Source organism: Pongo abelii, chromosome 7 (genome assembly GCF_028885655.2).
Source record: "Pongo abelii isolate AG06213 chromosome 7, NHGRI_mPonAbe1-v2.0_pri, whole genome shotgun sequence".
NCBI classification, from domain to species: Eukaryota; Metazoa; Chordata; class Mammalia; order Primates; family Hominidae; genus Pongo; species Pongo abelii.
Genome location: NC_071992.2, coordinates 28,199,936 through 28,223,002, shown reverse-complemented (window position 1 = coordinate 28,223,002; position 23,067 = coordinate 28,199,936). Strand labels below are relative to the sequence as shown.

Here is a 23,067-nt window from a genome sequence, read left to right as displayed (position 1 = left end):
GAAGCACTCAGAGTCCTCTGAAATTCAAGGTTGTTACATTAGGTTCGACCAAAATAAGACTACCATTCTCTAATAATATAAATGCCTGTTCATTTCACCTTTCAAAAATAAAGTCCATTTCTTCTCCATTAAAGCTTCTGCAAGACTGACAAAGGTACATTCTGCCTATTAAAAATAGGAGCACTCTTCATCTTTGGATAATGTATCACCGCTTAGGGAAAATGTATTCATATACAGATTTTTATATGAGGCAGCTGTTGGAGTTCATTAAGCACTTTTTGAACGCTGTACCTTTAAAAATTTGTCTTTAATATAGCTTTGGAAAACCAAAAATAGAAGAAAAATATCTATGGTAAAGTATATTTCATTCTGATTTGATAGCAGTAAAATACAAAAACAAGTATTTAGTGCAGTGTCACTTGATGTTAGTTTTCTGCTATTTTATATGACTGAATGACAAAAAAAGTTCTAACTTGTTAAAAATGTTTTATAAGTCTTTGACTAGTAAGGCAAAAATGAAATTAAGCACTCTAAAAAGTAGAAATTAAGTTCTACAAATTTGGTTCCCATTTACAACAATTTCATTAACAGATAATGAGTTAGAGATACAACGTATCCAATACCCTCATGACGGTAAAAAGAAAAAAAAACTAGTAGCATTTATAGATTGTGAAATCCTTAATAAAACCAATATATATTCAAAATATGTTCACAGAGAACCAATACCTCTCCTCCTGCATGTAAAAGAACACTTGTTAAAAATAATTAACAAAAATACCAATAAAACAATGAAAACCCATTTTGTTTCACTGTGCCCAAAGGTATGACACAAAATATTGGCTACAAGAGGTAGGTTAAAAAGAAAAAGAAAACCAGATTCTCCATTCTTTGTCACTTTTATTCAGTAGTAGGTTTTTTTTTTTCCTTATTTTCAGTGCCAGACACGGCGAGGAGTGATTACAGCCAACTGTTATTAAAACATTTGTTCGCAACATATACCCCCTTTATACCACTGACCCCAAACTGACTCATTTCGTGTGCTTTCATTCTTTCTTTTTTTAATATACCACCACCAAGACCGGGTGGAGGGGGCAAGGGTAAGAGAGATGAAGGGGAGGAGTCCAGGAGGCCAGAAGAGGAGGAATGCTACAAGCCACAGTAAGAATGAGCTGTATTTAATTTAAAAAAAGGGGGAAGGGGTGTACCCCACAAATGATACAGTAATGAGGATACACAATTAAATCCCATAGCATGACTGAAGGCTTTCACTGTGTTTGACGTCATCACAATGGAAGGCATAAAAAGTGGAGTAAATCAATGTTGATACAGTCCAATCTAGTCCATTAGGCAAGATGGTGCAAGAAGTCATTTAAATTAAAAGTGCCCTACCCTTACCTAAATGGCTAGCAGACATGGAGAACACCACAGTGATGAATCCACAGAGCTTTCTCCATGTAGCTATAACAATGTGTTGTCGAATGGCACACTGTCAAACACTGGAAAGGGGCGCCACAATGGACCTCTCTCTTTTATAGGAACGAATGCTAGATTCAACTATCTCAACTAAGCAGGAAGTGGGTTCTTCTGCTAGGAATGCCAACCCTAATTCACTTTGTCTTGAAATATATACAGATTGTTTGTAGTAGCTACGGCAATGATATTTTCCTTGGGGTGCCAGGCTGTGTGAAGGATTTTCTTATTGAAGTCTAGGCTGTCAACACTTATTTCATCTTTCTTTCGCTTGCCACTTGCACAGACTTTGCGAGGCTTCAGAACTGTGCGAGGCTTATTGTTTTCCCGCGATGCTTCTAGGGTTATGTCTCGCTTTGTGTTTCTGTCAAACATTCTGAAGAAATTATTGTAAGATCCAGTCATGACAACACTGTGAAAATAGACAGTACACTCAGTCAAACAAGCAGAACAAGAAATTGTTTTCAAGTAAAATGATTCAGCAATTAAACCATAGGAAGCTACTTCAAAAGCAGATGTAAACTAAGGGACAGGGGCTGTTGACATCAACTCAAATCACTGGAATAAACCAGAAATACGGTACTAATTAACTGGGTTTTCTGCTTATTCTTTTCATGGCTACCAAAACTATCACCAAAGTTGACAGCATCCTCAAGTAAAACTTCTTAGTAGTGCAGAATTATCGTTGTTGAGTATTTTTGCAACTACAGGCTATGTGATCAACCAGGCCAGCCAGCTTCTCAAAGGAGCAACTATCTGTGGAACTCACAGGTTCTAAAACGAAAGAACCCCGCATGAAGTAGCTGTAGCTATTCACAAGAAACCAATGCTTTATCTTATGATTTACATTTTTTAGGCCGGGTGCGGCGGCTCACGCCTGTAATCCCAGCACTTTGGGAGGCCAAGGTGGGCAGATCACGAGGTCAGGAGATCGAGACCATTCTGACTAACACGGTGAAACCCCGTCTCTACTAAAAATACAAAAAAAATTAGCCTGGCATGGTGGCAGGCGCCTGTAGTCCCAGCTACTCGGGAGGCGGAGGCAGGAGAATGGTGTGAACCCAGGAGGCGGAGCTTGCAGTGAGCCAAGATCGCGCCACTGCACTCCAGCCTGGGTGACCGAGCAAGACTCCGTCTCAAAAAAAACAAAAAACAAAAAACAAAAAAATTAGCTGGGCGTAGTGGCACATGCCTGTAGTCCCAGCTACTCAGGAGGCTGAGGCAGGAGAATCACTTGAACCCGGGAGGCAGAGGTTGCAGTGAGCCAAGATCGTGGCACTGCACCTCTGTCTCATAAATAAACTATCTTCTCAGGGTATTGTCTGGTTCAGATAATCACATTTAATAAATGCTTATGTTATAATCTGCTCCTGAGAATATTAAGTGGTACATAATATATGTATATATGTGTGTGTGTGTGTGTGTGTGTGTGTATATATATATATATATATAAATAATTTTTTTTTTTTTGAGACGGAGTCTCGCTCTGTCGCCCAGGCTGGAGTGCAGTGGTGCGATCTCGGCTCACTGCAAGCTCTGCCTCCTGGGTTCACCCCATTCTTCTGCCTCAGCCTCCTGAGTAGCTGGGACTACAGGCACCCACCACCATGCCCGGCTAATTTTTTTTGTATTTTCAGTAGAGACGGGGTTTCACTATGTTAGCCAGGATGGTCTCGATCACCTGAACTCATAATCTGCCCGCCCTGGCTTCCCAAAGTGCTGGGATTACAGGCGTGAGCCACCGTGCCCGGCCTATATATATGTATTTTTTAAGACAGGGTTTCACTCTGTCACCCAGGTTGAAATGTGGTGGCACAATCACAGCTTACCGCAACCACAACCTCAACCTCCTGGGCTCAAGCAGTACTTGCACTTCAGTCTCCTGAGTAGCTGTGACTATAGATATATGCTGCCATGTCCAGATAATTTTTAAATATTTTGTAGAGACAGGGTCTTGCTATGTTGCCCAGGCTGTAATATTTTCTTAACAGAACATCATTTTACTTTTACCACTGAAAACATTTTAAGCAAATATTTATAAAAGTATCAGTTTAAAGGAGTGGCAAAATTTTTAAACTGCCCAAGACACTTCCTTGTCAGTTCTATTTGCCACCCATTACTGCTTGACATTTATTAAGTATCCTCACAAACAGAACTTCGTAAGTTTGAAGCTCTTAGTAATTTGCAAAGGGTCTGCTACCGCTGCTTACCAATGGTTCAAATTATTATTGTAAATAAGGATTACAGGATACTGGGGAATTGTTCATTTTCAAAGTAATACTTACATACAAAGGTCACCTACTGAGTACAAATTATTATCTATTTAGTAATGTCAATTCCCAAAGGACACTTGACAACAACTTTAATCAAACTCAAGGTAATGCATGCCCCTGAAGATGATAAAACTGTATTTCTTTAAAAATGGCTTGTGTAATTTAGATTGACATCCCCATATCATCTGAGTTTGTGTGGTTTTAATGGATTAGGCCACCTAGGCTGTGGCTACTTGAAACTTTAAAAAGGTATCATTAGGCCAGCATTTCTGTGGTATTTCTGCCAAAAATGTATAGCCTGAATCTAATCATGAGGAAACATTCTATAAAATAACTGGCCTGTGTTCTTCAAAATGCCAAGGTCACGAAAGCCAAGGAGAGACTGAGGAACTGTTTCAGAATAAAGGAGACTAACAAGAGATGACAACTAAACGTTGGATACTGAACCAGACTGACTTTGTTTTGTGCCATAAAGGACACAGTTACACTAACTGATGAGTTTCAGTGGGTCTCCGGATTAGATGGCAGTACTTCATCGCTGTGAATGTTGCTTTGGATGCTGCACTGTCACTATGTTGGAAAGCATTTTTGTCAGGAAATACTCATTCAAGAATTTAGGGTTATGAGCATCACATCTGGAGTAAATGGAGTAGATTCCCATGTGGCACACAAGCTGCATGTGAGCACGCGCACATGTACCTATGTGGACAAATACAGCTATAAATAGAGAATAGAACACGTGATACAGCAAACAGCAACAGGGGAACCTGGGTCAAGGCCGGCCAAGAGTTCTTTGTGTTATTCTAACAAATTTTCTCTAAGTTTGAAATAATTAAAAAAAAAATTTTAATATTAAGGAAAACAAATAATTTCTTTCTGATAATAGAACGTAAAACTGCTAATTATCTGCTTAAACAATACAATGAAAAACTGGTTGTAGCTGTGCGCCACACCCTATTTCAGTATCTCTTTACTCTTCAAATTTGTGAATCTTTTTTTTCTTCTTCCCTTTCCTTCTTTCTTCTTGATGCCTCAGGTTTAGTAGTGGCACTCAAAGGCAATGTTTGCTATTAACAGAACTCTAGGTTTACTAGTCCTTATGTCAAAAATCAGATAATTTTAAAAGCCAGATGAAATAAAACATTCTGTAAGTTCTGTTATCCTCTGTAACACACAACACCATGAAACCGGAATCATATTAAGCTCTGTGATAAAACTGTTGTTAAAGTATCTCTAATTACTTTAAATGTCAGTGTAATTCCAAAATTATGTTTTACTACTTTCTGTTCTACTGGAACATAGTGGCAAATAAACAGACAACTAAAAGACTCTAAGACTTATTTTATCTTTAAATAATGGTAACATTTTACTAAAAATGAATACGAAAAAGGAATTACACTACGGCAAAACTGGAAATTATAAAAAGCAAAGGATAACTACTACTACTATTTTAACCATATATATTATGGTTAACATCATACATAACATACATATAAAAGACCACTTCTATGAGGTGTTAATGTAGCATCTGGAAAACCTGGTGTCTCTAACAATCCAAATGAATTATCTGCCGCCTGAATGTTTCTACAACAGTTTAATGGTAGAATAACAACCAAGCTGAAGCTTCACCGTTCTAATGGTTAGCATGTCAGAAATGTGATCTGGTTCATAAAAGAAAAAAAATTCTAGACATTTAAATAATTTAGATTACCTAGAATTTGTGTACTTTTATATTTACTAGTGAAATACAATGCTTAACTTTTTATCTGCCAGTACTGCTGTGCTATATCTAAGATTACTAAATTTATTTCAAGGAATCCCTAGAGACAAATGAAGTTGGGACCTGGAATGAAACGGTTAAGTTTCTTTTCTTTAATAAAATTCATATTTGAGAGGTTTGACTTAAAATCAATTACCTGTCAGATCCATTCCAACAACATTCAAATTTGTCAAATATGCAGTCATTTTCATACAGTGAACAGAGTTTACTTCTGAGGTATTCATGCACCTGGGGAAAAAATACAAATATACTGCACTGAAATTAGGAAAATGATTTAACAAGTCCATATCTTTAAAAAGAAAAAAAGGGCATATACAGACACATATACCTTTTAAACCTATTAATCTCAATCTTCTCAGTAACAATAAAGGCATTTTGTCCTTTTACAAAACACACAAGCCCTTCAGGGAGGCACATTTTCCTACTGGTATGACAAAAGAAAACTCCATGCTGGGCATGGCACACATAGCCTTTATAAGCCTGAATAAAAGATTCAGGCCAAAAACACTTGAAAATGGCACAGTTAAGAGACTAATAAAAGAACATTACAGCAATATCTGAATATCACTATTCTTGGCTTTCAGTCCATTAACTACTGATAACGACACTGAAACTGTGCCTATTTCTTTCTTAAATACCATTTTCTGGGCATAAATTTAACTGAAGCCTATATTTTCCATTATAAATGCACATGTATGCATAGCGTAACCATGCCTTGGTTTGGTGATAAATTATATGGTTATTCTGGGCATATATTATTAAAAATTTGATAGTATATTATACAATGTCAAAAGCTAACAAAGCTGTGCCTGTTTTTTGAATTATATAATTCTGTATTTACTAATATGTCGAAAAAGGATAAACTAGAAATCTCGTATTTAAAAAGTAGTCTGAGAAATATGACATATTTCAACATTAATATTAATTACAAACAAAAGTTCCCAAGTATCTGTTGTAACTCAAAGGAAAAAAGAAGTGTCTATATTTTACCACCTCTTTTTAAGGAGCTGCTTAAGGAGAAATGACAGAAATGAGTAGTACCTTCTAAATGCTTAGAATTCTCTATTCTATATGAAACTATCTAAACTTATTTTCAGTGTCCATTTTAACTTTAAATATAGTGGAATGATTCAGGCCATGTCTCTGTGACATTAAGTGAAAATCTGTAATACAGAGGAATTGCAACTCATGTGGGGTTAGGATCAAAAGTGAGCACGTAACACAAAAATATCAGTAAGAAAAAATACCCTTCAATCACACAGAATTTGGCAAGATGCTGGTACAAATTCAATAAAAATAGTTTTATCTATATATGATACATTTGCCTATAATGTGACTACTTTTAATCACTACTCCAACTGTTTATAGGTAGAAAAGTAGCAAATCAGGTAAAATTAGGTAGATTGTCATAATTTACCAACATTTTAGAATGCACGTTATAGGGTTTCTCACATCAGTATGAAGCTAAGGTTCAAATCAATTCTTCTCAATGGGAATGAAATGATGGTGAGGGTAACTAGGAGATATATCAATCTTGGCAGTTACACAAATAGAAGTCTTTTTTCAGTATACATGAGGGATGAGTTCCAAGAACCCCAGGTATACCCAAATCTGCAGTTAGCCCTGCGGAACCCACACATGAAGTTTTGGCCCTCCATATATTTGAGGGGTTTGCATCCCTCAAATACTGTTTTTCAAATGTGCATTGGTTGAACAACAACAAAAAATCTGTGTTATGAGTGAACCTATGCAGTTCAAATCCATGTTACTCAATAGTGAACTATACTTTGAAAAGCAAAGCAGTATTTTGTCTTTTGTTTCAGTGCAGTATTTATTTTGAAATTTCACGTATCAAAAACAATCTTGGTTTATGTTTGTCAGAGGATTTAAAGTTTGAGAAACATACTTCCCAGTCTATTGAGAATATATAACATAAAGTATATGTATAAATTAGAGTTAAGTGATTTCAACACTGCAGTCTAGGGCCTAGCACAGGTTTGTGCTGTCCCTCACCCTGTTCCAGGCTGTGTACTTCATTCTCTTCTGTTTGATGTAGTGGACACGGATAAAGAGTAGTGGCTGGCTGATAAGAGAATCAAGAACTGACATCCAACAACGGATAGGCAACTCCTAAAGCCATCTGCTAAGGCTTTCAAGCCCTTTTCCTTTAGCTGAAGACAACAGTTATCTGCCAAAAGGCAGAACACCAGTCCATTCGACTTGGCACACCAAGTTTAATCTCTAGTTCAACTACTCCCACAACCTGAGCAGGTGTACCTCTACTAGGACTGGCCACTTTCCCCAATCCTCTTCCTGCCCAGACCTCAATGAAGGGTGCTCTTCCTTCCTCACTTTAAATGTACATAGTGGCAGGAAAAAAAAACAATGTCAATACTGAACCAAATGGGTAGCAAAATCACACTTTAACTGCAAAACTCAAGAGACGACACAACCTATGTAAGTATATATACATTTAACATAAGGAAGAGCAACATACTCATAGATCTCTGAGGGAAAAGGCCTAATGGTGAACAAATACCATACAGGGATTAAAACCTAGTAACAAAATCCTTTTCTATAAACACTTCAAAGTAAACAGGGTATATGCTCATTGAAAGAAAAAACTCAAATACCTGGTATGTTTCCACAGGCCTGTTTTCCATATTTAAGTCCCAAATTTTGACTGACAAATAGTCTCTAGTCATCATATATCGACCACTATGGCTGAATTTTACATCCGAAATAGAGGAGATGATTTCGGAAAAAAATGACCTGTTACTGGGATCTTCAGGTTCTTCAAACACTAAAAACAAAACAAAACAACACAAAAAGGGCAAGGTGTACAATATTCTGGCTTGGACAAAGCATTTCCTAAACAACCATTCACGAACTCCCTACAAGTGAGGTAAAATGCCAGGCTAATATAAAGAACTGAAAAACATCTCTCTGGCTAGAATTCTCCTGAAAGCTTCTTAGGATAATTGAATATTGAAGTTGAAGATGCGTAAGTATGCAGTATACTTCCAGTCATATGACTAATTTAGAACCAGACTCACCTGGGACTTCTGACTTCAGTGCACCAGGTTTATTGGTATTATTCCTGCAATACGCCTCACTGACTGCCTATATCATCACCATGAGAAACACGCCATCCTCGCCCATCCCAAATTCATACCAGGATTTTATTTTCTAGTAGCCAGGTAAAATTATTTTGGTAACAGGCATGTATCAATTTTCATGAGTTAATATTCAACAAGACAAGAATATTGTATCCTGAAGTTTTTAAACCAAAGTTGTTTTTTTTTTTTAAGCCAAGAAAACCTCAGAAGAAATCTTCCTAGGAAGCTCAAAGTAGGAAGGGAGGATGGGAAAGAAAGGAACAGCTCTACTTCAATACAAGGTTACAGAGCCCAACCACAAATTACCAAAGAACAGCAGCATTCCATGAGAAATATATTCCTTGGCAATCAATAGACGTGCCCCCCAAGAGAGCTTCCAGGAATAACCTGGAATGCCTCATGAGGAGGCAGGCAGATTACCAAGGGTACAAGTGGCTCTGGACACACGGGTTTAAGACTTGTAAACCTCTGTAATTGTACTTATCATGTCTGAGGCTTATTTCAGACAAACAGAATATGTAATCATTTTAAGGAAAGATACAATAAACTTACATTTAGAATGTCTATCACAGAGGGCAGATGCCCTCATGTCACATAGCCGAATAGTTCCTTTACTGCTGCTGTATACAAATGTGTTACAGCTGTTTGGATGAAATTCTGCCGCTGTAATCACTTCTGTTAGCTCTTCCATATTGGCAGGCTTGATATCCACAATGTCTAGATAACATTTTATTAAGGAATTTCCACTTAGAAAAAAGGGCAAATATAATTCTACATTTCTCAAACCTAAAACCCATTCATGGACCTAAGCAAAAATATTAATTCTGAATTGCACTCCACTGTTTTTATGAGTATAAATTCCAAAGGGATTAAAACTTTTTTTTTTTTTTTTTTTTTTTAGACGGAGTTTCACTCTGTCGCCCAGGCTGGAGTACAGTGGCGCAATCTCGGCTCACTGCAGCCTCCGACTCCCAGGTTCAAGTGATTCTACTGCATCAGTCTCCCGAGAAGCTGGGATAACAGGCGCACACCACCACAACTGGCTAATTTTTTTTTTTGTATTTTTAGTAGAGACGAGGTTTCACTATGTTGGCCAGGCTGGTCTCGAACTCCTGACCTCATGATCCATCCGCCTCGCCTCAGCCTCCCAAAGTGCTGGGATTACAGGCATGAGTCACTGTGCCCGGCCTCAATAGAATATTTTTATTTATCCAATCATGCATCATGACTTGCGTGAATTTCTTTTTCTAATCTTAATGAGACTATATATATATATTTTTTGAGACAGAGTTTCACTCTTGTTGCCCAGGCTGGAGTGCAATGGCACAATCTCAGCTCACTGCAAACTCCGTCTCCCAGGTTCAAGCAATTCTCCTAACTCAGCCTCCCGTGTAGCTGAGATTACAGGCATGCGCCACCACGCCCGGCTAATGTTTTGTATTTTTAGGAGAGACGGGGTTTCACTATGTTGGCCAGGCTGGTTTTGAACTACTGACCTTAGGTGATCCACCCGCCTTGACCTCCCAAAGTGTTGGGATTACAGGCTGAGTCACCGCAGCCAGGTTGAGACTATTTTTACAACAAAAAATTCAAATACAATAGTCCATACATTTGATTAGAAGAAAAAAAATTTTTTTTAGAGACAGGGTGTTGCTCTGTCATCCAAGCTGGAGTGCAGAAGCACAATGAAGCTCACTGTAAACCTTGAAACTCCTGGCCTCAAGTGATCTTCCCACCTCGCCTCCCAAACCGCTGGGATTACAGGCATGAGCTACCATACACAGACCTCACAAATTTGATTTTTAAAACAAAAAACTAAATTATAAAAAATCCTATTTACATAGATACAATAGACAAATTCCTTAAAATTCCATGAATCCAATTTTAAATCAATACATTATGCCCTTTATGTTTAGCAAATAACTTTTTCCAGTATTTCATTACTCATCTACAAAGAAAAAAATAAGGTGCCATACATATATGTATACAGACTATAAAAAGCAGCAATCGAATTCATTAAGGAGAGATGAAATAAATCCAGTATGGGCACAACATGCCTTCTTCACCAAACACCAAAGAAAACCAAATGGATACTAAAACTCCTGTCTGTAATTTCCAGATGCCAAAGATTAATCCGCAAATCATCTGCAGATAAATATGTTTCATAATCACTATTAATAGAAATTGAGTTGATGTGATATGTATGAGCATTGGCAAATATTCTTCGTGGACTGGCCTCAACCATTAGATCCATAGGCCTAAAGACTGGCACCTGTCAATAAGACACATGAAAAACAGAAATTACAAAAGGCTCAGTTTCAAATAGCAATTAAGATTCAGAAAACTTCATTATTTTAGTTTTTGAGAACATAAAATAGAACAATATTACACAGATTTAGTTTTAAAAAGCAACTGATGTTGATCCTTTCAAGTGTTGAAGAAAAAATGAACAATGTGGATAATATATCTTCTTTTACTGGTTGCAATACTATTAGAATTTGCAGTTCTTAGTTTCAATATTTTGCTTGAAAGACATGCCAAGCTAATAAATGTTTATGGTTCAGATTAAAGAGGCTAAAAAGAAAATTAACCCATAACATCTAATTCTTGGTATTTTTTAGCTACAACTAGAAGATCTGATCTATATCTACTTTTTGATTTCCAAAGAAAATTTATCTTGAAACTTGACCTTGTAATAGCTAACATGACAAACCAGAGATGAAGTCTGATGGCGTGAAATACTGTCTTGTGCTTGAGTCCTGCTTCTGTCCCTGGCCAAAGTGAGACCTCTATGTAGGTCAGTTTCTATGTTTAAATGAGTTACTCAATGTTCTACCTGATTACAGAATTATTGGGAAAGGGGAGATAGACTGTAATTATTCCTATTCAAGCTCTGCTCAGGATTTGGGCTATATAATATGAATACAAGCACTATCTGTGACATTTTTTTCTTATGTACTTACTCGTAGTGTAGTAACTGTAGTAGGATCTCTATACCTTCCATCTTCCTCTTTCAAGTTATACCCTTCTGGTCTTTTGTCCCTTTCACTGATTTTCCATAATTTTATTGTTTTATCTGGGAAGAAAATAAAGAAAAGTCCTTAAAATACTGAAGAAGAAAAATATTTTAAGGCATTTAAAATATGCTATTTCATATTTCACGTAAAAGGATTCCATGAAAAAAAAAACCCTAATCTGAACTTACTAAAAAATGTCCTATTATCAGCTGAATAACATACACACATGGAAATAAAGTGCAAAGATTGGTGGCACTCATATAAATTCCATGTGATAGTCAAATCAAGTCACAGCCCTGTCCCTTAAAAGTAATTAAAGCTAGAGGGAAAAACTTGATATGCATGTGTGGTGTGTGCAAACACATGTCTGTACATACATGTAAACACATACATGTTCAATACTGAATTTTAAAAAATTTAAAGGCAACAATGAAGTTGATTAGGACTGCCTATTATGTAGAATCAAAATAGTAAAGCTGCTCTCCCTTGCTCCCACTTCTTAGCAGAGCCTATCAAAGATTCCACAGAGGCCTCCATAGGACTGGATGCCTCCTTTTTAAACCTTTCCCCCTCTTGTATCAGGGTTCAAAAGTAGGAAACAGGGCCTGAAGAAAACTGATTAAAAGCATACATCCCCAAGTCCTTCAAGAAGAAACTAAATTCCTAGGTATCAAGGATATATAAAATGGCATCTGTTTAAAAACAAACTTTTGTTTTACAATAAGTTTAGATTTACAGAAAAGTTACAAGAATTGTAGTGTTCCATATATCCTTTACCCAGTTTCTTCTGTCAACATCTTACGCAACCATGGTACGTGTGTCAAAACTAAGACATCGACTTCGTATATTACTATTAACTCAACTACAGACTTCATTTGGAGATTTAACCAGGTTTTCCACTAACATTCATTTTCTATTTCAGAATTCAAACAACACTGCATTTAGTCATCAAGTTTCCTCAGTCTCTCTGCCTTTAAGTTTCTCAGGCTCTCATTTTTCTTGATCTTGACAGTTTCGAGTAGTGGTGGTGAGGTACTTTGTAGAATATCCCTCAACTGGATTTGCCTGCTCTTTCCTCATGATCAGACTGGGACCACGGATTTTTAGGAACAGAACAGAGAGATGAAGTGACTTCTCACAGCATTGTTCAAAGGGAATGGTATCAACATGCCTTACAGCTGGTGGTGTTAACTTGGGTCATTTGGTTAAGACAATGTTTGCCAGGCTTCTCCACTATACAATGACTCTTTCACCCTTGCCATATTCTATTCTTTAGAAGTGAGTCACTAAATCCAGCCTGTACTTAAAGGGAGAAATAAGTTATACTCCCTGTAGGGAAGAGTATGTATCCACGTCTTATTTAGAATTCTCCTGCGGGAAGCATCCCTTCTCTCCATTTATCCATTCAATTGTTTATCTGTATCACTATAGGCTCATGCATGTTGATTTAAAAGTGTTATAATCGTATACCACTTTTTCTTATAGAAAAGCATAAATTCCTAACGATCTTTCATAAGCAAAATGGTGTAACAAAATTGTTTATAACAGTATATAAAGCCATTTTATAAAAACAGTTAAAAACAACTCAGAGAGATGCCAGTGACTCTAACCTGGCAGTCTCTGTATCGTATAGAAGAATGATAGTTGCCCCTAAGGATGCCCTTCCCAATGATGAAGTATAAACAGAGAAAAGCTGCTAACTTTAATAATCTGTAATCTATTATTTCTTCTAAGCCCTATGTGACCTTGCTTATAATCTTCTTGTAGTTCAGTCATACAGATTTTCTATGTGTTATTTAGTTTATATATGTATACAATTTATAGATAGATATGAGCCTAGCCTAAATCTGTATTTTGAGAAGTATTTGTTCTAAATACTTGCAAAGTATTTGTGATGAGGATGACAACACCCCCGCCCCCTGGTCCAGTTGTCTTGTGGCCTGTTTAAATCCATCCTCCTTATTAAAGACCCAAATAAAGAAACCACAATGTATTTATGAAACTTTCAGATGAGATAAAATTAGTTTATGGTGCCTAATAGTGTTTACAGGAAGAAAGCTCTTTAAAAAATGTTCTTCCATTAACACAAACACAGGACACATATGAATTAGGATACATTTTTCAGTACAGTGGGGACAAGGCAGGCAAGAAATAAATCAGTATGTTAATAAATATGACAAATTTTTGAAAAATCAGAATCCTTATGTTCTACAGCAGTGATATTTTATTACCTGGAGTTTTCGGCCCGTAAGACAAAGTATGTGAGAATAATCAAACTCCTTAAAACTGTATGTAAGATTATGTAAAAACACAGTTTTCAGTGGAGGCGTTATTAGATTCTCAAGAATATCTGTTCCTTCCAAAACGACCACTCTGTGGTGTTCCCCTGAATTATCAACAAATAACTAAAGCATTGGAGAAGCTGCAGAAGAACAGAGTTCCTCTCACCACAAGCAGAGGGTATGAGCAGGGAAAACCACGCTGCCGTTTCCTTTGTGGGAATGCAGCTTTATGTAAGATCCTAAAAACTTATCAAGAAGTTGTTAAGACACATCCTATTTATGAGTGAACTTTATATTATTCATATATGTAAGACTCATGGTTGACAAGTCAGTTTCATGGTTTCTGCAATGTAGAGGAATTAATGAGAATTCAGAGGAGCAAAAGAAGATTAAAGAGAAAGAGAATTAAAATGCTTGAAGGAACATTAAATTAACTCAAGTTATAAGGTGACTATGATGTCCTTTAAGTAAAAATGATCTGGGAAACCCAGTTCATATAATGATCATGGAAAGCCAATGCAAATATTTTTATAAGATTGATTTTGGTTAATCAAACCTGGAAAGTTTGGTACTATTTTCCACCATTCTCCCACAGATGTAGTTTTTATATAGACCCATTACATTGGGGCGGTGGGGGGGGCGGTGTTACTATACTCACAGAAAAAAGAGAAAAATACACAAAATAATATAAAAGATATCACTCAGAATCAACAGATGTTGAATTTTTCTCTAAGTTTCCTTCTTTCCAAATAGTTTTTCAGATATACTTCAAGTCCTAGTCCTCCCATTCTTTTCCCATCATACCCAGACACAAAAGTTCATATGATTCTCATAATCTGCTTTATCCTTCCACATTGGACTCTATTATTAAGCACTTATTTTAGCATTAAAAAATGCAGCCCCCAGTTAGCTGTATTTTACTTAGTATTAAGAAACAAAAGACAAAAATCTACAATGCATTTTAAATGCATTATTTAAAAACTCTAATGTCTTTAAATAAGATTTAATCCATAGAAGTTGAAATGGGATTTGCTTCGAAATAACACTGAGGAGGAGGGGAAGGGGAAGGATCCGAGACACAAATTAGCCATGAACTGAGGAGTGTCGGAAGTGGATGATGAGCATGCAGGGCTTCATTATACTATTCTCTTGACCTCAGCCTACATTTAAAAAGTTCTCTTTATAAGAAAGCTGATGTAGCCCTATAAGAAATAAACTGCCATAAAAATATTCCAATATATAAAATGTTAACAACACATTTCCCTAGGAACATTTACTTCTAAAAGTAGAAATTATATAAATGGTTTAATTATGTATCATCTGATGCCAAAGAACAGTGTCTAAAATATTTGAAGCTATTTGAAATAACTTAGTTTACCATATAAATTAAAACTGACCCAAGACTAGAAGCTAGCATATGACAGGAATAAACTGTTCCCTCCACCCATGGTGCTGTGAGTTACAGGCTTTAAATAGTTACTTCTGTTTATTTTTCTTCTAATAAGGACAAGAGAGGGGAATGCAGTCTATTGTGAAAACAGAGAAGGCAGAGGGTACGAATCTCAATGGACTGGCTGGGGAAAGCTTTCATGATCAGAAAAACGGGCACCCAGGAGGCGGCCAATGCTGATGGCATCAGGCATTTGTGAACAGCATTTCTAAGAACTCATACTGTGGACCAGGGGCATTAATTAGATGGAGGAAGTGCTGAATTTCTTCCCCCATTTCATCCCCGAAGTCATTTAAGTATATATTCTGCAAATGTTTATGGTCTAGGTGTTAGAATTTGCTTTTTAAATTAATAGTGAGGAGATGAGAAAATAGGAGGTTTCCCCTCACCCTAGCACCAACCTCAAAAAAGTTTTAATCACAAATTTTTATAGACTACAGCTACCCAGAAACTAAAGTATCTCCTCAGTCACTCTAATGATTCCCTTTAGACTCAAGACCCCAACAAAGTCCAAACAATTCACAGGAAAAAGTTTTTCATAAGAACAAAGAGAAAGCACCCAACTCATCATAAAGGATTTCAAATTCTGGTAGAGTCATTACTAACTTTTTTTTTTCTTTTCTTTTTTTTTTTTTGAGACCAGTCTTGCACTGTCGCTCAGGCTGGAGTGCAATGGCGTGACCTTGGCTCACTGCAAGCTCTGCCTACCAGGTTCACCCCATTCTCCCGCCTCAGCACCCCCGCCCCAGTAGCTGGAACTACAGGCACCTGCCACCACGCCCAGATAATTTTTTTGTATTTTTAGTAGAGACGGGGTTTCACCATGTTAGCCAGGATGGTCTCAATCTCCTGACCTCGTGATCCACCCGCCTCAGCCTCCTGAAGTGCTGGGATTACAGGCGTGAGCCACCGTGCCCGGCCTGTCATTACTAACTTTTAATCCTCACTTAACTTTTCCTGGGCCAGGCACAGTGGCTCACACCTGTAATCCCAGCACTTTGGGAGACTGAGCGGGGCAGACTACTTGAGCCCAGGAATTCAAGACCAGCCTGGGCAACATAGGGAGACCCAATCTCTACAAAAATGTTTTTAAAAAATTAGCCGGGTGTGGTGGCACGCACCTGTGGTCCCAGCTACTCAGGAGACCGAGGTGGGGAGGTCGAGTCTGCAGTGAGCCGTGATTACACCAATGCACTCCAGCCTGGGCAACAGACATTGTCTCAAAAAACAATAAAAAATGTTCCCTTGGCAAGTAAACAGTAGGAGAGGAATCTCCTTCCAGCCATGTTGATTGCTGGGAAGAAGGCAATATGCTAATGGTGGTCAAGTAAGAAAGTGCTCTCCTATAGCGTATCCTGGAATGGAGACCATCCTTTGAGTATTTTGTATCTGCAGTTTGAGATACTCTGTGTAGAGTTTAGAAACACTTAAAAAGGAGGAATAAATTAACATTTATTGAGCACTTGCACTCATGATGTATGTGAAGTTATTTAATATTCATAATAATACTATAATAAAAAATTGCTATCTCTAGTTTGCTGCTGAGGAAAATTCAATTCAGTGTTAGTAACCTGCCCAAGATTACAAGACTGAGAAATGGCAGAAATAGTACCTGACCTAAATCCAATGGTATAGCAGCCTATTCTTTTCACTACAAAATTGGGGGTGTAGTAAACAAAAAACTGCTATCAGAGAATCTTTCAGAGAATCTAAAAACTGCAAGTGAACAGTAAAAAAGTAGAGTTTATATTCTGTATAGAAAAAGAAAAGTCCTTTTTACAAGTATCTCTGTTAAATGATTCCTCTCCTAGGCTACAGGATATGTGCAGCAGGTACACACAGTGGGCACATGGAAAGAAAATATGTATACTTACCATTGGTAGACAATAAAAACTGAGCAGCATTTTTCTGGGGTAACCACCTAATTTTGTTGATCTTTTCTTCTATTTCTAAACTTTTCAAGTAGTCAAACTCTGGTTCATGGCTCTGGAAGGTGCTGTAAACATTATATTCTCCTCTGCTATGAGACTGGATTTTGTTCTAAAATGAAAACAAAAATATATGGACCACTGTTGAAAAATATTTCAAAATAATCAAATATATAATCAATTCCAAAGGACCCTGCAAATTCTGGATACCCCATTAGCTGTGTCTTTATACAATTACATTCTGTTTTTTATATTTATAAAGGCCTTCAAGGATTAAATGAGAAAACTTAAGGGGGGAAAAGGCTAAATAAAGCTGAATAAATAAGCTCAATTCATTAGGGAAATAATGACATTAAATATGGATCAATTTGATTGCTAATTTACTCTTATGTATTTCATGGTATAGAGGCATACTGATGAAAAAAAACTCTGAGCACCCATAATAAGGAAGTTCATCTAAAAATAATGATAAAGGCTTGCCCAGAAAGAGCTAGATGAGGCACACCTTCTTTCTGTGCCCACTTTAGGGTCAACTCCCCAATCTGTTATTTAATATGATGTATTGTCCTTTTCCTTTCTGATGCCTGCCTTTTGATTATTTCGCTGCTGAAAGCTTAAAAAAAGAGCTCTTATAAAAGAAGGGATACCATTTGACCCCTACCTCCCACCCCAAGACCACTGTTCCAGACAGCTTTGCTACCAATCAAGTCCATATTCAGCACTACCCAGCAATGGCCCCATGCACCCCCATCAACAACTGCTTACTCGCCTTAAATTCGCTTTCTCATCTTATGAACCTGGCACATACTGATGACTAATTTCATTTAGTATCACTTTGAAAAAATATAATTTAAGCTATCTCATAAAGGGACTACTTGTGAACTACTTTGGTTAGCATTAATATCTCAGCAAAAGTGAGAATTATAATCATATTCAGAATTTCATCTTTTGACCTATTATCACACGATTAAAAACATTTTCATAAAAAAATTTAAAAGTCTAGTTCAAAGAACCACCTATGGAAAAAGTTTAAGTAAAAAATAGAATGAGATATTATTGACAGTCAACTATTTTAAGTAAAAGTGAGTTACCCAGTGAAATGTTTAGAACTTCTTGATAATAAAAACAGCCTATTACTATTCTCCATATCAAAAGGAAACTTCACTGAATCATCTTGAAAGTCTATGTTTTGGGTTGTTTTTTGCAGCAGCCTGATGATCTGGGTTGTTCATTCATAGATAGTTGTATTTGAACCCTTGGACAGCGGTATCAGTTATTAGAAGGCAAGTCTGCCAGTGTTAAGAATGCAGTATCCCACAGAACGATCCACATATCGGGGAAACACAAGGGGTAAAAATCAGACTCAGAGCCTTGGTCTCATCACCATACCCATACACCAAATTAGACAGCCTATTCCATTAATATATATAAATACTCCAGTATCACTTTAAAGCTCCACAAATCTTTTACCTAAAATGACTCACCCAGTCTCACAAAGTTTATCATTATAGTCTACAAGGAAACCACAATACCATTAAGCAGGCAACTCAATTTTTAATATAAATCCTGCGTTTTAGACTGGTTTTTCATTTAACACTTAAAGAGACTATAGTATATAGTACTATGTACACTAGGGCATAGAGGGATAGACAGAATCCCCATGTTCAAGTAACTTGTGTACGTCAAACTTTAGTCAAAGTAGAAACTGGTTATGGTCTACACAATTAAGGTAAGCAATATGAAGGGCCAAGGGCAAGCCACACATTGTATTTGATGAGTTAAGAAAAGCACAAAACTACAGAAATATTTTCTGAAACAGAACATGAACATCTTCCTGTAGACTCGTGGACAACAACACGGGTCTACTAAACATGATATCTTACAGAATCCAAAAACAAAATCATAGAGGTATATGGCAGTTTCAGTGGACTGCGAGAAGCTCCATCTCTTTGCAACAGGAAATAAATATATGTATCACAAAAGGAGAAAATTCTGTCTAAAAAGCTCAAGATGCCAGGCTGAGCACATGCACTAGCATCCCCTCTCTCCTGAAACTTTATTATAATTATCATAACAGAACTTTTAAAAACAAGTCCACAGGACAAAGAGTAATGGCAGAAATGACAGCAGCAGTAACAAAACAGAAGAGGCTATAAAACAGATGGGTACAAGTGGTAACTGACAGTAGACCGCAGAGAGCTGCAGCAGACTTTTCCTAACACTTTGGGAGGGGATGTTTAGATTACAATGATCATGATAGCATTGTTCCCTGCACAAAGTACAGTGAGCAAGTCTGAATAAAAAGAAACATAACCATATACTCAACACTGAGCCACTCAAATGAGAATGCATCAAAATCAAACACAACGTTTTTGTTGTAAAAACCTCTCCTACTGTCATACAGAATTGTGACACATCCTTCAACAATTCATACTGGCTTTACCTGCACAGCATTTTCACCTCCCTCTCTTTTCTTGCTTGCCTTTATGATCACTATGAGAATCATCTTCCTAACCATACAGTCTATTTGCATGGAAGTTTCTACAGTAAGTTTAGATGTGCTTTATTCCCCAGCACCTATAACAGTACTTGGCACATATAACAGGTATTCAATAAAGATTTTCAAAGCAGGACTTAGAATGAGGTATGTCACATACTTTACATACATTACAAACACAGGACACAAAACCAAAATCACACATTTTCAACACAGATGCTAACAGAATTCACTAAAGGACATCATAGCCAAGTTTTAAAGCAAAGTCATAAAGACTGTGTACTGGCATGAGGATAGACCAATGTGCCAATGAAACAGAACAGATGGCCCAGAAACAGGCCTAAAATGATGACAAAGGTTGCCTTGCTGGGCAATGGGGAAAGGATGGTCTTTTCACTAAATGGTGTTAGGTTGACTATTCATAGGAAATAAAATGAAGCTCGACCCCTTCCCTAAACCACTTGTAAAGTGATTACAGATGAATAAGAGATATAAATGTGAAGGTACAATAATTAAGTTTTAGGATAACATGACCCAAGAGAACTTTTCTGCAATGATGGAAATAGTCTGTATCTGTGTTGTCTGGTATGGCTGCCACTAGTCATGTTGAGCACTAGGCACACACTGAACACCTAAAATGTGGCTACTGCAACTAAGGAAGTTAATTCTACAATTTATTTTTAATGATTTAAATTTATTTATTTACTTATCTATAAGGTGGTAAGGCTGACTTTATTTAAAGAGGGCCATGGAGACAGGGACCACTGCAACAGGGTCTTGCAGTAGGGGAGAGAGAACGGACTGAACTCCCCATTAATTTGAATAGCCACATGGATCTAGTGGCTACAGTACGAGTCATCCAGTTCTAAAAGATAATGGAAATGTCTTCCCTGGATTTTGGGGTTGAAAAGTATTTCTTATACAGGACAGAAAAACCAGTAACCCTAAGAAAAATACTGATCAACTGTATTATATTAATAATCTCTATTTATAAAAATATACTATTCAAAAAAATGAAAAGGCAAGTCGCAGAATGAAAAATACTTCTAACAAATGTGTGGGGTTTCTTTTTGTTTCGTTTTTTAAAAAAGATGGGGTCTTGCTATACTGCCAAGCCTGGTCTCGATTTCCTGGGCTCAAGTGATCCAACCAATTCAGCCTCCCAAAGTGCTAGGATTACAGGCGTGAGCCACTGCCCCTGGCTCCTCCAACAAATGTAACTGAAAAAGAGTTCATCTGCAAAAAGTGTAAAGGAAGTCTACAAATCAGTAAGAAAAATGACACACAACACAGAAAATTATAAGAGATTTCGATAGTCACTTCCAAAAGATAACATCCAAATAGCCAATAAACATATAAAAAGCAGCTCTGGCTAGGAGTGGCAGCTCATGCCTGTAATCCAACACTTTGGGAGGCCAAGACAGAGGATTGCTTGAGGTCAGGAGTTCAAGATCAGCAACACAGTGAGACCATCCCTACCAAAAAAAGAGAGAGAAAAAAAAATTAGTCAAGTGTGGCAGTGCACGCCTATAGTCTCAGCTACTGGGGAGGGTGAAGTGGGAAGGATCACTTGAGTCCAGTACTTTGAGGCTGCAGTGAGCTGTAAGCGCACCACTGCACACTCCAACCTGGGCAACACAGAAACACCCTGTCTCAAAACAACACAACTACTCAATCTCAATGTGAATCACAAAAGTAAGTACAAGGCCGGACGTGATGTCTCACGCCTGTAATCCCAGCACTTTGGGAGGCCGAAGCGGGCAGATCACCTGAGGTCGAGTTCGAGACCTGCCTGGCTAACACAGTGAAACTCTCTCTCTACTAAAAATACAAAAATTTAACTGGGCATGGTGGTGCATGCCTGTAATCCCAGCTACTTGGGAGGCTGAGTCAGGAGAATCGCTTGATGGGAGGAGGAGGTTGCAGTGAGCGAAGATTGCACCACCTGCATTCCAGCCTGGGTGAAAAAGCAAGAAGACTTCGTCTCAAAACAAAAAACAAACAAACAGTAAATACAAACTTAATTCATACCCACAAAGTGTTAAATTTTAAAAGACTGATAATACAACACAAAGCACTGGCAAAGATGTAGAACAGCCATAAAATTTATATACTGTTCACAAGAATAAAATTAGCAGAACTTTTTACTGTGATGTCTGCTAACAGTGAATGTCTACCCTATGGGCATAATATTTCTACTCATGACTGTACAGCAAAAAACATGAGTAAGAATGTTCATAGCAACATTACTCACAATGGATAAACTGTGGATTCCATCTATCCAAAGTTCTAAAACTACAGGCCAAAATAATCGTAGTAAGACAGGCTCATAAAGGAGAGGAAGGGAAAAGAGAAGGGTTTGTGGAAGCGTGGGAAGTTCTATTTCTGGACCTAAATGTTTGCTATGTAATAATCTGCTAGTGTTTTATGTACTTTTCAGTGTATATTTAAATAAACATTTTAAAATATATACCACACATATGTTGCAGCCACTATGGAAAACAATGTGGAGATTCCTCAAAAAAGCTAAAAATAGAACTACCATATAATCCAGCAATCCCACTTCTGGATTTTATCCCAAAGAACTGAAAATGGGACCTCAGAGAGGTGTTTGGACAGCCATGCCCATTACAGCTTTATTCAAGAGCCACAAGGTGGAGGTAACCCAATCAACGGTTCCAACAGTCTCTTCATCTCCCTAACTGGGAGGCAGTATTTCAACCTGAGAAAACACTGACAGTACATACAACTAAACATTACAAAGTGATACGTACAACATGAGTCTCATTCTGTAAAACAAAACAAAAATCCCCAACAAAACACACATACACACACATCTACCCACCCACCAAAACTAAGCAATATTATTTTCCCTTAAATGAACAAAAAATTAAAAATGTGGTAATGACCATTGTTTTGGTGACAGAAAGGCAAAGTCACATACTACTGGTAGAAGTATAAGCTGTTCCCACAAGCCGCAAGTTTATTGAACCTTGTCACCTAAGTTATAAGATGGAGTACGTTCTTCCCGACTATTCAAGTGCCCCTTTCTACTCAATGGTTCCAACAGTCTCTTCATCTCCCTGAGTGGGAGGCTGTATTTCAACCTGAGAAAACACTGACAGTACATACAAGTAAACATTACAAAGTGATATGTACAACATGAGTCTCATTCTGTAAAACAAAACAAAAATCCCTGAGAAAACCACACCCACACACACACACACACACACACACACACGTCTTCATTC

General features: G+C 37.3%; 1 protein-coding gene across 3 annotated transcripts in view; it reads right to left on the bottom strand.

The window, feature by feature from the left end:
• Positions 1–877: 877 nt before the first annotated feature.
• PPP2R2A (protein phosphatase 2 regulatory subunit Balpha) overlaps positions 878–23,067 on the bottom strand; it is a 79,698-nt gene continuing 57,508 nt past the window's right edge. For all 3 annotated transcript variants that reach the window (XM_009243640.3, XM_024250918.3, XM_054561365.1), the window contains 7 exons: positions 17,266–17,431; positions 11,606–11,718; positions 10,737–10,914; positions 9,195–9,359; positions 8,157–8,326; positions 5,660–5,751; positions 878–1,882 (listed from right to left, as the gene is read on the bottom strand). In XM_009243640.3, coding sequence (XP_009241915.1) covers positions 1,603–1,882; positions 5,660–5,751; positions 8,157–8,326; positions 9,195–9,359; positions 10,737–10,914; positions 11,606–11,718; positions 17,266–17,431 — 1,164 coding nt within the window. In that variant the 3' untranslated portion in view covers positions 878–1,602. The remainder of the gene's footprint in view (positions 1,883–5,659; positions 5,752–8,156; positions 8,327–9,194; positions 9,360–10,736; positions 10,915–11,605; positions 11,719–17,265; positions 17,432–23,067) is intronic.